This window comes from Neolamprologus multifasciatus, chromosome 7, assembly GCF_963576455.1.
Source record: "Neolamprologus multifasciatus chromosome 7, fNeoMul1.2, whole genome shotgun sequence".
NCBI lineage: Eukaryota > Metazoa > Chordata > Actinopteri > Cichliformes > Cichlidae > Neolamprologus > Neolamprologus multifasciatus.
This window is the reverse complement of record NC_140445.1, coordinates 36,952,366-36,966,659: the sequence shown is the minus strand read 5'-3', so window position 1 is coordinate 36,966,659 and position 14,294 is coordinate 36,952,366. Positions and strand designations below refer to the sequence as shown.

The window sequence follows — 14,294 nt, the reverse complement described above, 5'->3', positions numbered from 1 at the left end:
TGTTTTTCTTTCCCTCTTTCTTTCTCCCGTTTCTTTCCCCCAGTCAAGTCTGTCCCGTATTCAGCAAGTGAAAATAAAATAAACAATAAAAGGTGAATCAAATGGACCATTACGGCAAAGCTGGGATGGTCAATTTGGTAAAGTAAATCCGTTGGGCATCTTTCTTTGCCTTTAGACAATAATTCTGATGGCAAAAGAGCCAAACGGGACAGGCAAAAAAAAAAAAAAAAAAAAATTATGTACTTTCTATTCAGGAGCCTGTGTATTTGATGAAGGACAGCTGAGCTTGGACTGGTGATGATGCAAGCGGCAGAATTCTGGATAAGTTGATGGAGAGAAAGACAAAAAAATGTTTTACAGTAATCAATGCAAAAGAAATGAAGTCTCAATATGGCAAATTTCTTCTTTTTTTAATGTCATGCCATCATGTGCATTAATATGCTGACATGTAACTTATATATTTGTAATTACACTTCCCTAGAAATATAATTATCCTATCATGAAACAATGATTAACATCTGTGCCACATTTCCAGCACTTTGCTGAAGAACTTCAGTAGTCAGCTTTAACGAGAATATTGGGAGCAACCAACAATTACTTTTTGACATTTCTTTTCCAGACGTTTACTTTTACTTCTGTCTTCTACTGAGTTAGGACACCACATCCTCCTGTAGTGTCACAACCTTTGTTTCAGGCTGTGAGAGAATTATTTTTAACACATTCTTTGTGTCACACACCTGTTGAAAGACAAATGTTTTTTGGTTTATTATAATGTTACAAGATGTTCTGAAAAGACATTACTGACAGTAAGAACATTGTTAAACCAGCATTGATGATTAACAGTGAATGCCTGTGAATGTTTTACTGTCAGCTAAACACAGTCTATATTGTCCTTGGCTTGTCAGTACCCTTAAAAGTATGTGAAACTGTACCAGCATTGGAGATGGTGTTTAAACAGAGTTTGAGTGATTGACAACAGCTGTTCAGCAGGATATTTCAAATATTTCAAAAGACATTTTTTAACCCTGTCTCAGACTCACAAATGTATTTTAAATTTTAAAAAGTATTTAAAAAAAAACTACAAAATGTGTTGGTAGAGCAGAATCCAACATGTGATAATATAGAAAAAGAATACTTGATTGTGGTTAATAGACCCCCCTGGTGATAGCTTTCCTTAACAAAACACGTAACGTCTACCTGTGTTTCTCAGCAAAAAGGAGGTGAGGACAAAAGGAATAGGTGAAGCAATGATTGAGGGAATAAAAAAGAAAAAGGAACAACAAGCAACCTACTGTGAAATAAAATAGATCCCAGTTAGAGAACAGGTCACTGAAAAATACATGCTTTTGATTAATGTCCAAAACAAAGATGATGAACTTTTTTCCTAGCTTCATGTTAATCTAAGCCAGCCTCTATGTGTCATTTTCTGCTCTAACTGAGCACTCAAAGCACTTTATCAAACATACATCATTTCCCCATTCACACAACCACAACACAATAACTTGAATTACCTTATTATAAGGTTACTAAAACTTTAAAGGTCAAATCAATATCTTCAGCACTGTAGCTGGCTAAATCTCTCTAGAGCCTTGTATTCCTTTATTGCTCAGTTGTGACAAAATAAATGTCTTTACACTTAAACTGTTAATAAAAAAGTTAATAAAAAAATCCTACTGCTGTCCTAGACGCACTCAAGGGCAACAAATTGAGGTTGTTTTTTTTCTTGTGGTGTTGAGTGAAAGAGGAGTGGGTGTTGGACCAAGTATCTGGATGCAATGTGGGTTCCTAATAAGACATCAAGTTGGCAAGAGGAACTGGTTGATCTGCATGCTTCATGAATATAACGCAACAGCTCACCAGGGCGTTTCACACTGACTCTCATCCAAAAATAACAAACTCTGCCTAAAAAATAATCATATTAAAAAATCATATAAAATAACATAACATACCAGACAGAAGTGCATTACAAACACAACACAGGAGTAGTGGACATTAATTAATGGACTTAAAATGCTATTTTATTGTACAAAAAAGATGCTTCTGAGCATCATTAGGGCTCAGTCTTAATAGAAAGTTGTTGTTGTTTTTTCAATAGATACATATAAAAATCACAAAAGGATAATTCACTTACTAGACCCTCAAAAACAGACCATCAAATAATAAGAACCATTTAAGAAACGGCACCATATCAGAATTTCATAATCTGCTTATGTTTATCAGAGAGATCGCAATATAAGATAAATGAATCAAAATAGGGAATCAAATCTTGTGATTGGGAACTGGCTTTTGTGTGTTCTGCTACATTAAATATAACCTATAAAACAATACACTTGATGTGTTTGTGATTTTTATTTTTTTAAAGGAGTTAAGCTACATCTGTGAAATGCAGGAGCCTGTGTCCATATTTCTCTACTAATTTGTACAGCGCTATGATTCCCTGATGTTACCATCATTAATCACTCATATGATTTCTTTATAGATATTTTTAGACGATATACCCCAAATAGATGTTAGAGATTGACTTTGACATTGGCTGGAGAATCAAAGAACAGAAACTGAAACTTTTTTAAAGCTATTTATTCAGTGAATGCAGTCTTGATTTCATAAATGTACATCAAACAATATTGGATGCCACTCATGTTATTTATTAACCTCATGCATGGATATCATATAGCTATACCTTCTACAGAGCATTTAACTCTTTTTTAAGCTTAATTTTTTAAACAGTTATCGTAAATACGATACTTTAACAAATTTTAAACTAGAAATAGGAAACACAGAGTTTAATAATGTGTATGCATTTAGAAATTAGACGATCAGCCACAGAAATATTCACTTGAAGACATTCCCACTGATTTAAATATAAATTATACAGCAGAATGGAAAGTGATTTAAAATAAATGAGGCATCAAATTTTGAAAATTATAGTTCTAAATCATTTATGTCTAAACTGATTTTACATTTAGAAAATTAACACATTTTATTAAATGACAGCTGCTTAATTTTACACCAGATTAAGACCCCATGCTTGAGTGGTTCTAACCATCGTTATCTGAACCCAAGACGGTCTGGAACAAGATGATTCTCTGCAACAGTTCGGCCATGAAGGTCACGTTGTTAGCGAGGTATTCATTGTCATATATGGCTTCATGCTGCTGCAGAATTCGCTGTGCCTTCTCAAACATTTCATCTGTGTAATGTGTTTCTCCATTTGCTGCCACCATGTCATCAATTTTTCTGAACAGCTCAACAACCTGACCTCTGTTCCAGATGTTTTTGTTATCAAATACATGGTACCTATTACCGCACCTGTTCAGCAGCTCTCTGAGCTTCTGGTGGCCAGTTCTCAAATAGTTATGTATGGTTATTTTCTTATTTGTTAGTTTGTCACCATGAGTAAACAGAATCATCATGTAGTTTGATGCGTCAGGTCCAAAGAGTTTCTCCAGGGCATCCACACAGTTTTCTTCTTCTTTGGTAAACCTGCCAATCTGAAGGACCAGGAGGAAGATGTGAGGGCCGGGAGTGGAGATCTGGATGCATTTTGCGATTTCTTTCTTTATACTGTCTGCAGTCTTAGATGTATCCAGAAGGCCAGGTGTATCTACCAACTTGACATTTCTAGTGCACGCAAGTTTAACTGCCTCACAGTGCACTGTCACTGACTCTGAACTCTCATTAGCCTTAAACGTTTCTTTGCCAATAATGGTGTTACCAGCAGCACTTTTCCCGACACCAGTTTTCCCAATGATCACAATCCTCAGTGGGCAGCCTACAGAAAGAAATATCTACTGTTATAATTGTGTGGATCACAAGCATAATCTTAACAGTATTAAAAATTCAACGTGATATTTTAAAAACACGGGAAATCAAAATAGAAGATCTAAGTTTACCATCAGGGATTGATGAACTGTTACCCATCTCTGCTCTTGGCTCTTTGGCAAATGAACAGAAAGCCGCTCTGAGTGGTTTGATTTGTTGTTCAGCAGTTCCCTGCACTCCTCCCACTGGGTGGACCTAACTCTCAGTCTATATCAGCAAGACTGCAACTGAATTCAGATTCTGTTGAAACCTGCACGTGGTTCATCTTTAAGCAGCTGACAAGATGAGTTCTGCTGGTTCTCCAAGTAAGCAACTCTTCCATAATTACTTTTGTCACATTTATATACCCCCTTCATATTTCCATAAAGATATGAGAAATTATTTAATCTTGAACACGAGAAACTATAATGTTACCTTAAATCTTTAACTGAAGAAATATTGATTTACTAATATTAACAATTTTCTCAAGTTATGTGAGACAGAGACATGAAACTTTGGAACAGTGTAGCTGAGATTAAATAGGAGAGTATATCTGCAGATTGTTGTTGTCCGACTCTTGTCCAATACAAAGTTAGTTGGAACAAATTATGCTCTTCTTAACAAAAAATCTTTCCCAGTGCTGTTTTCTTTTAGCTACAGACACACCCTTGATTAAATATTTCTTTGGAATTATTCAATTTTTATTTTTTTCCCTTGTTCCATTGGTATGTGTGAGGTGATCTTTGGACAGTACTGGGAGAAAAAATACCTCTTTGTAGCATTGTTGCTGGATTATTGGAACACTGTGACATGACCATTGAATTGTCAGTGAACAAATTGCTCTTATCTTTAATTCCATCCTTCATTTTAATTGTAATCACACACCTGGAAATTGTAAAATGGAAAGTATACAACATTTTGAAAAAATACTCTTGCCTTTTGCTTCTACAGATCACCCTGTCAAGACTACAATCATTCTCTTTGGAAAGAAGGAGAGCTTGCATAAGAAAATCAAAAGTGAAATCTTCAAAAATCAGAGAACTGTTTCCAAATTATGTAATGACTTTTTTGTGAGCGAGAGCAAGTCATTCAAAATCATAAGTACTCCAGATGTTTTGGATGACAAATATCTGGATCCAGATCAGAGGATAATTGATTTGATGGCACTTTCTGATTTTAGCCCTGATCTGTTAATGTTGGCAATAGATTCAGAGGATACAGGGCAAGTGGAAAAAGTAGATGCTCAAATCGACAAACTTCAACATATTTTTCAAGGAACTGTCATAAAACACTTAGCCATCATAATAGATAATGGCAAGAACAAGAATAAACCCAACCTGAATCATGAGAAGGTATTCTATATCCAGGAAGATGTGAATAAAAACCTGCCTGATCAGTGTAAGGAATGGTTAACTGATCAGCCACTCCAGTTTAAAACTGAAAACTACATTCAAAAAGCTGTGAAACGAAGGAAACAATATTTTGAAAGCACAAGGTAAAACGAAATTTCAGCTTTTTTTTTCGATTGGATAGTCATTCCTATTTTCTTTACAGCTAGCTTGTGTTTGTTTATTTTCTCATAAGTTGTTTCTGAGAAAAGAAACGTTTCGATCATGTAGTTGCAATACCAATACGTAATAACACTTATAGGATAAATGCTTCTGATGTCAGTTTTATTAAAATAACAAAACCAGTGCAGCCTTCAGTAAAAGTCTTTTCCTAAAATAAAAATATAGTAACGGCAATCGCCTTCAGCATGTAGAACAATTGTTTTTAATGTAGCCTAATGCTACAAGCAATCTACTAGACAGCCTGTCGAAGTAAGACAATAACTCAGGAAGAGGAAAATCCAGTTTAAGAGCACAGACAGTAAATGTTTTAGGCATCTTGTAATAAATGGAAAAAAAAATGCTAACAAAAACAAATTTGGTCCCACATTATTTAAAAAAAAAAGTTTTTTTTTTTATTTTTTCCCCACCAAGTGACTTAAATAAACAAAAGTGAATTCACACAGTCTCTAGAACAATCAATGACCCCTGTGCAACCACCAGTTGCTAGGAGAAAATGTGTATTCATCACCCAGTCCGTGAGTTGTTATAGGCTACTGATACCAACTTATGTGCAAACTAGACAAATTTTGTCTTGAGAAGGAGGGAACTGTGCTGTACTCTATACCTTTTTGCAATGGCAGCCAGCACCCTCCATACTCCATAGTCTTCCCTAGCAACCAGGGGATTACAGAGCGAAATTAGTTATACAGATGATTTACATTTTAAATATCTTTTTCAAGGCCCCACAACAATATCAAACCATTTTTTGTATCACAACATGCTAAAATCAAATGTATTGCTATATCCCTAAAGCATGCAGAGAGACACACACACTTTGCTTAAAACACGTGGAACCACCTTTGTAACCTAAGAAGGGCAGACAGCCACAATCACTTCATACACTTCAGCTGGTTCAGTGGTGCAATTAATCTTACCAGGTGTCTTTAATCCTGAGAAAACTAAACATTTTTGTGCAGCTCCAGTGGGAACAACTTTTCAAATTATGTCTTAAGGGGGGATTTTTACTAGAGTGAATAAATACAAATGCTCAGTACTGTTGTAGTTCTGGTATAGCAGGGTTGAGTCTGTAAAAATTGTAAAAGTATCGAGTAAGCTCTCGAAGGTTAGAGGCTATAATTTAAAATAGAGTTTATGTGTGTTTATGTTTTTTATCTGAGGAAATCCACTGAAAACACAAGCTAATTAAAAAAAATTCTTGTGAAATTTGAAGTTTTGTTGTTGAAATATATCTTATATCTGCAGTGATTATAATTATTATTTCAGAAATGAATGTTCTCCTGATCACCATGGGGCAAGAGGTAAGTCTGGTATCCAAATATGAGTGTAGTTTTTCTAAGCCAGTTTTTTTTAACTACATTTTATGATATAATAAACAATTACACTAACCCTAACCCAGGAACTGAAACCACCATTGTTCTTCTGGGAAAAAGTGGAACTGGAAAGAGTGCATCTGGAAACACTATCCTAGCTGCTGGAAACTCCCAGATGGATTCAACTTTTGAATCTCGTCCGAGCTCCACACCAGTCACCAACAAGTGTGAGGAGAAGAGGGCACAGATATTTGGAACACAGATTAGAGTGGTTGACACTCCAGATTTCTTGAACAACGAGGAAGATGTAGACAATGCACAAATAGAAGAGTGTAAGAGGTACTGTCAGGAAAAACAGTGTGTTGTGTTACTTGTGATACAGCTCGGCAGGTTTACAGAGGGCGAGAATGAAATATTACATAACCTGGAGAAACATCTTCAGAGGAAGATCAGGGAGAAAACAATCCTCCTGTTTACACATGGCGAAGATTTCAACGGTGATTTGACTGAGTTTATTGGCGAACGATCTCACCTCAAGTACATTGTGGGAGCTTGCGGTAATCGTTGCCATGTATTCAAGAACACTGTTAAGGACTCTAAGCAAGTCCTTTCGCTTTTCATGAGCATTTCTAAAATTGTTCCAAATTGCACACCAAAACAGCCTACACCGTGCTCTTTGTTTTAGTGTTTGCTGACTTACATCACAAGCCCAACTAACACATACATGTTTGTATGGCAAGTAAGCGTGTAATCTTCTGAAATTCTGTGAACTTCTTGTATACACATAATGTGACATCTCTTTAATTACAGCATTTGTAATTTCAAGTACTTCTACTCTATGTGATTTATGGATACTTCTTTCACTCTTCAACTTTTGGGGAAGTTTTTAAAAAGAGAAGATTTTTTTAAACGGTCTAGAGAATATAAGAAAAGCTTATTTTTAAGTTTTGCTGTGGAATGAGGTGTTTTAAGACACAATGTTTATGGGTAAAATAAGATGTTATAGCCATGTTTATATCTATATAAACCAAAAGACAAATGTATTAAATAATAAACTCAGCAATAAAATATAAAAAAAAAAAATACCTTGGAGTCTAGTTATTGAATGTCTGTGTCAGTCTGCTTCTATTTAGCTGCTGCCCTGTTGTGTATTTAGTCTATAAACCACATCATTTTATGATTACCTGTTATTATTGGTATCTGATCACATATCACAGTTTGTATGTTTAAAAAAAATGTTGCCAAAACTTGAAAAAAAAATCATCAAAATTTGTAACAACTTTTTTTTTCTTTTGCCTGTCCCATTTGGCTCTTTTGCCATCAGAATTATTGTCTAAAGGCAAAGAACGGGTTTACTTTACCAAATGGACCGTCCCAGCCTTGCCGTAATGGTCTATTTGATTCACCTTTTATTGTTTATTTAATTTTATTTTCACTTGCTAAATACGGGACAGACTTGACTGGGGAAAAGAAAGGGGAGAAAGAAACAGGGAAAGAAAAACAGCGGGGAAGAGGAACGATGATAAAGGGCAAAAAACAAAAAACAACAAAATAAGCAGACAAAAAAATACATATCAATCACCTGGATCACCTGTTGAGAAAGAAAAAAGAGAAAACAAGCAGAAGAAAAAGAAAGAGCAATATAATAAACAACATCACAATGATCTATGGGAATATAACAGTAAATACTAAATATTAAATATTATTTATAGTGTGCTTTGAGGTAGGAGCCAAAAAGGGTGTCGTTTGTGTGTGTGATCACCCGTGTGTACACCTGTGAGCATGAACGCGCTTGTATTTAAAAGGTTCCTTCATGTAATGATCTGCTAGAGGGTGTGGGGAGCCATAGCCCCGTCCTCCAGGGCATGAAGCAGGTATGGAGGAGATCAAAACTCCAGACATCCAGAGGCCCTCAAAACACAAGAGACCAAGGAAGACCAACAGAGGGGCAGCTGTGCCACTGTCCCAGAAAGAGCTGAGGAGAGTCCCAGATGAGGGGTCACTCAGCAGCCGCGGAGCAGAAGCCAGGGGGGGTGTCAGTGACGTGCCCGTGAGCTCCGCCGGCAGCCAGCTGCGCCAGAGTGACCGAGCCCCAGGCCGAGAGGCTGAGGGCACCCCACCCCCGAAGGAGCCCGAGCGAGCCCCAGGCTCCAGGCCCTGATAAGCAGCCACCAAGGAGTGAGCCGGTGTGTACCTGGACGCCCATCCCCAGACACAAAGAACCACCAATGCACCGATGTCTGAGGGAGTCCGCCACCGGCAGGGAAAATTTGTAACAACTTGAAGCACCAATAAGTGAACAGTAGAAGAGATGAAAATACAATGTCCTTGTATTCAAACATTCAAGACTACTATTATTCAATTCAATTCAACCTGTTCTCTTATTTATCCTTTTGTTGTTTTACTGTATGTAAATCTTAAGCATGAGGGAGAGAAAACAGGTGAGTGGTTTTGCGCTCTCTCTTCTTTACTCTGACTGCACCACAGTGAACATAAAATAATATGTTATCAATAAATCAGTGGTGTTCCTTGACATGGTGTTTAAGAAGACTATTAAAAGTTATTCTAATGTAAAAAAAAAAAAAAGAAGTAATAACTTATCTCTTTAAACAACATGTGACTTTCATTTTCTGCAACAAAAAAATGGTAGATTTTACCAACAACCTTCCCATTGCTTAGTAAGACATTTACAGTAAATGACAGTTGAGTGTAGCCAAACTACTTGCTGTTTGAATAAAGAGAAAAAGGTAGTGTTAAACTAAGCTAGTACAGATCTGGATAATATAATGTGAAAATGCATTGGTACAATAATAAAAGGTCTTGTCTCAATAAATTACAGTACACCATAATGGGGACACTAATTTATGTATATATGACCCCTTTCAAATGGAGGTTGTGTAACTTAAAACTCTTATACAATGTGACTGGTGCATTTAAAAAATAAATACATGAATGAATGATCACATAAATTAAAAAAAACACACTCATACAGAGGTGCATCTAAATTCTCTATGTAATAGCTTGTTTTTAGATATTTGTAAAACATACCACAGTTGAGATCAACAGCAGGGAAAGTGGGTTAGTTGACATTTCCAGTGACTATCACTTGCCACACGTAAGTGCTCAGCTAAAAAACAATAAAGAAGCTCAGACAGAAATTGTTTTTCTTTAAAACCTTTTAAATGAATAGGTCATGACCAATTACAGTATATTACTTCATCCGTTTGCTCCCATTTCCTTTCAGACTTTTCTTTTTTAGACTTTTACTTTTCTCTTAGTTTTGTTAGGTTTGGGCTACAAAACTACTTGGTGAGGTGTAGTTTGAGTTTCAATGCACATACTGATAGTCCAGTAATGTCATGGCATCTTTTTCATATCTGTCTAGTCTGTCACAAAAGCTGCTGAAAGATTATGCTAAAGGCCTTTTTGGCTTGTTACAATGTGACATTAAGGAGTTCCAAAAATGTACCACTTTCATAAGTGGGGCTTGTGAACAGGTTGTTCTACATGCTTCTAACAATGAACGCCCTTCTTGGGACTGCAAACTAAACACAGACTGTTATAATTGGCTTTCATTCATCCATAAAGAATGTTAAATTGTACTAACCTGCATGAATGGCGCTATGGAAACATACGAACAAAACCTGATTGATTTATTTGGTGACTGACAAGCAGCTCAGCAGGACATTTCAGAGGATATTTTGACTGTCTCTCACACACACTCACAAATATGTATGCAGTAAAATATTGAAAATAAAAGCTTTACCCATTTAACCTCTTCCAGTACTCTTCCAGAAACTGAAAAGTCAACAATAAAAAAAATATTGATGAGTTTTCAAATAACTGCAAACCTGCTGTCATTTCCATTTTGTCCAGCAATTTAATTTTGTAAATTTTGGAATTGAGGTTGTCATATGAAAAACGTGTATTTTCATCTTCATATTTTTAAACTAGAAATGGTTTGGTGATTGTGAGCAAACAATTAAATTTTGTTGATTCTTTGCAATAATTATGTTTTAACCTGTCTTCACAGACAATGATTTCCAGGAGTGTTCCTGAGCCCATGCAGTGACAAAATCATACCTTTTTTAATGCAGTGCGGCACACTGGATTTCTCCAATATTCTCCATATTTTGATGATATTATGTACTGTAGATAATATTTGAAGCCTTCACAATTGTATGCTGTGGAATAGTTCTCTGAAATTGTTTCACAGTTTGTAGATCTGTTTTGCAGAATGGTAAACCTTAATTCTCTGCTTCTCTAAAAACTCAGTCATGTTACTAACCTGTTGCAAAGTAACCTGATTTGTTGCAAATTGTTCCTTTTTCAGAATTGGGTTTGTATTAATGAGCTCACATAACTCACAGCTCACACACTGCATTGTCAAATGTGTTCAGCTACTTTATTAAGCAGATCAGGAGCAATTGTAATATAACTATATATACTACCCTTTTGGACTTTTTTATTGTCTTTTATTTCTGTTTTTTATGGTTTTGTAAGGCTTAGGCTTAGAAGACTACTTGGTTAGATTTAGTTTACGTTCAAATATTTATTTATTTTTTACATTATAAAACAGTCTTCTCTGGGACAATGCTTCTATCTGCCCGCTCATGGCATGTTATGCAAACTTTCTTGCTTATTACACCTTGCACGTTGAAAGCTTACGCTAAAAGGCTTTTTGGTTCATTACATGTGTGACAACAAGAGGTCCTGACAATTCTATGGATGAATGCTGGTTTGTATTCAGTTCTATTATTGGCTTGTCACTCCTCTGTAAAGAACGTTAAACCGTACTGCATGCAAGATGCTATACAAATAAAAGATAAATGACTGACTGATGACGAGCTCAGCAGGATATTTCACATTTTTTGGAGGATGGATTTGACTGTCTCTCTCACACTCACGAAATCATACACCGTTTAAAATTTTGACCAGTTATTGTTTACCTATAGATTCTCTAGCAGTGTAAGTCTGCCCATTTAGTCTAACTTCAAATCCGTCAGAAACATGGTAAGATTGCCTTGTATGCAGATGGTACACAACTTTCTGTTTCATTAAAACTTGGCACGACTGATGTCTTACACGTAAGTGTTGTCTTGTCTAAAGAGAGAAGAATTTGGATGGCCAAAACCTTTCTCTGACTCTAAAACCAAAATAATCATAAATACACCTTCCACCCCCAATACTAGGAACACTATTAATTTTTATTTTAGTCTGAATGTTGAAAAAATGCCTGCAATTTAGTTTAATTCAGATTGGACAGATATCAAAACTTAGTCATCCATGCTGTTATTTCTTCCAGACTTGATTGCTATAATGGACTTTACTTAACCATCAGTTATCATAACATATACTGACTACAGTTAATTCAAAATGCTGCCAGGTGTTTAACACTTAGCAAAAGGAACAGCCACATTTTATCAGTCCTATCAATCCACCTCTTCACTGCATACTTGAAGGTTTTAGAATTGATTTCAAAATTATGCTGCTGGATTTTAAAGCACTAGAAGGTCAGCCGCCTGCCTCCTGGAGTCAGCATCTTTTTCTCCTAGATGCTGACTCCATATGAGCCTGGCAGGAGCCTGAGATCTTCTGGTATGGCCTTGTTAGTGGTCCTAAAGCCTCATCAAGCAACTATCAGTGACTGAAAGTTTGGCCCCTCAAGTCTATAACAACTTTGAAATTTCTTCTTAAAACATATTTTCTGTCCTTTCACAATTTTTTTTAACCACTAATATTTTTATCTTATTTTTGATCAACTTTAACTATTTTTGTTTTATTGTCCAGAAGTGCACATCAGTTGGTTTTTCATTATTTTTCTTGAATTGAAGTGAATTTGAATTTGCTACAAACACTTTTAAAACACACCTGTTCTTACTGGAAAAAAAATGTCAAGCTGGAAATCTATACTGATATGCACTGGGTAATGTGTCAGCCACCCTGCTGATTAACTTGAATTGGAGCCAGGTGCAGATATTTTTTGGGAAGAGACTTTGCAATGCTGTACATTTTTTATCACATTTTTGCATATGAATAATCATATAAAAATTAAAATAAAATATTTGGAAGACATCATTTTGAGTTTGACATTTTTGTGGAAATATAGGAAGCTTCTGCAGAGATTTTCCTGGCTGAAAGGCTCTTACCTGAAAGTCCGGTAACCAAACCAAAATATATTTCACTGTCATTTACTTAAGGGCCATTTACCAAACAATGAAGGACAGCTACCAAAATTGTACTTGTCATTTTGAAAGGGCCACAGCTTCACCAAGTTCAGTGGTAGTGTATTCCATCCGAGAAAAAAAGCAATACACAAACACAAAGTAGGCAAAAGCAGGTATAACTTTTGAAAGGTACTTTTTAAACATTTGGATATGGATGCAAGATCCTTATGAAGCACTCTTTATTTCTGTGAAAGTCATGCACCTCATATCACAAATGAAAACTGAAAGAATTTTAAAGATGGGAGAGTAACCTTAAGAAAAAACAACAGAAAATTATCTGCGTCAACAGATTCAAGCATGGTATGGAGTGTATTTTCAGGTTCTTTTGTTGAGTCTGTGGCAGATCTTGCAATCATTTTCCCGTTGACTGCTTTAAAAAAAATGTCCTGTTTTTCATGTGGGGCCACCTCATAAAAGTCACGCAATGTTTGTTTTTTTCCAAGGTCAACAAATCTCGTTGACAGGTAAAACGTGAAAAGTACAGCTTGTCAAGATTTAGTGTTGAATGAAGGGATAGATCTTGTTGTTGGACCAAAAAGCTACATGCTTCTTGTAAATAGTCACACTGTAAAGGCTTGAACAAAGAACTTGAAGTTGAACATTCCCCTAGGTTTTAAATAGAACACATTCTCTAACAAAAGGATGCCAAATTTTTGATCAACCTACAAAAGGCTACATTCATTCACCCCTTAAATCAAAGTGAAAAAATATGCAGCAGCTTAGTCCATTTTGCTGAAATTTTATTTTAGTAACTTAAAACAGTACTCAGTAGTTTGCATGGCACCAACGTGCTTATTTCAATTCCTAACAATATCCTTGCATGCTCCTAATGAGACAAAGGATACTGTTCTGGGGGATCTCCTCCCAGATCTGGACCAGGGTGTCACTGAGCTCCTGGACAGTCTAAGGTGCAACTGCGAGGCGTCAAATGGACCAAAACATAATGTCCCAGAGGTGTTCTATTGGATTTAGATCAGGCAGTCAATGGTATCAATTTCTACCTCCCGGAACTGCTAGCAATCAGTTATCGCCATTTGCCTCATCATGGATATGCTGCAGATTATCCTCTGAAGTGAGTATATGCTATCGAATGTCTGTGTATATTGAATATAGATGAGAATAACACCTCGATGTTAATCTGACCGTTTTCTAAGGAAAGCAGGCTTTACAGGCTTTATAATAATCCTGAATGCAGGATGTAGCAGGCCACTGTGTAGCATCTGTTATTGGTAAATCTGTGTTTTCTAGTAAAAGGGGTTATGAGCTGTTCTCTTTATTTAGAAAAAGAAACAGGTATACACTGGAAGCCCAGATATCCCAATTTTACACTGGGACTTCAATGCAACCTACATCATTGTGAGCGCTTGTGATTCCTCAGAGGTCAC

General features: G+C 36.1%; 2 protein-coding genes across 4 annotated transcripts; one reads left to right on the top strand and one right to left on the bottom strand.

The window, feature by feature from the left end:
* Positions 1-2,243: 2,243 nt before the first annotated feature.
* LOC146514737 (GTPase IMAP family member 7-like) lies at positions 2,244-3,990 on the bottom strand. Its single transcript, XM_085167761.1, has 2 exons — positions 3,894-3,990; positions 2,244-3,772 (listed from the first exon to the last, which is right to left on the bottom strand). The coding sequence occupies exons 1-2, from the start codon at positions 3,919-3,921 to the stop codon at positions 3,039-3,041; spliced, it is 762 nt and encodes a 253-aa protein (XP_085023887.1). The 5' UTR covers positions 3,922-3,990; the 3' UTR covers positions 2,244-3,038.
* A 70-nt stretch (positions 3,991-4,060) lies between these two features.
* LOC146514736 (uncharacterized) lies at positions 4,061-8,966 on the top strand. Of its 3 annotated transcripts, XM_085167760.1 has the most exons (4): positions 4,061-4,127; positions 4,753-5,296; positions 6,636-6,670; positions 6,769-8,965. In XM_085167760.1, exons 1-4 carry the CDS (start codon positions 4,106-4,108, stop codon positions 7,365-7,367), a joined length of 1,200 nt encoding a protein of 399 aa, XP_085023886.1. In that variant the 5' UTR covers positions 4,061-4,105; the 3' UTR covers positions 7,368-8,965. The 3 variants fall into 3 exon arrangements, 2 of the variants coding, with proteins under 2 accessions (XP_085023886.1, XP_085023885.1); XM_085167759.1 differs by lacking the exon at positions 4,061-4,127 and having other exon boundaries at positions 4,518-5,296; positions 6,769-8,966; XR_014875236.1 differs by lacking the exons at positions 4,061-4,127; positions 4,753-5,296 and adding an exon at positions 5,429-6,474 and having other exon boundaries at positions 6,769-6,849.
* The last annotated feature ends 5,328 nt before the right edge of the window (positions 8,967-14,294 follow it).

Coding starts and splice junctions, on each gene's coding strand:
- LOC146514737 (XM_085167761.1), bottom strand. CDS start 3,921: ATGGGTAACAGTTCATCAATCCCTGATG. Junction 3,773..3,893: donor CAGTTCATCAATCCCTGATG/GTAAACTTAGAT, acceptor TTCTTTCTGTAG/GCTGCCCACTGAGGATTGTG.
- LOC146514736 (XM_085167759.1), top strand. CDS start 4,701: ATGGAAAGTATACAACATTTTGAAAAAATACTCTTGCCTTTTGCTTCT. Junction 5,297..6,635: donor CAATATTTTGAAAGCACAAG/GTAAAACGAAAT, acceptor TTATTATTTCAG/AAATGAATGTTCTCCTGATC. Junction 6,671..6,768: donor TGATCACCATGGGGCAAGAG/GTAAGTCTGGTA, acceptor ACCCTAACCCAG/GAACTGAAACCACCATTGTT.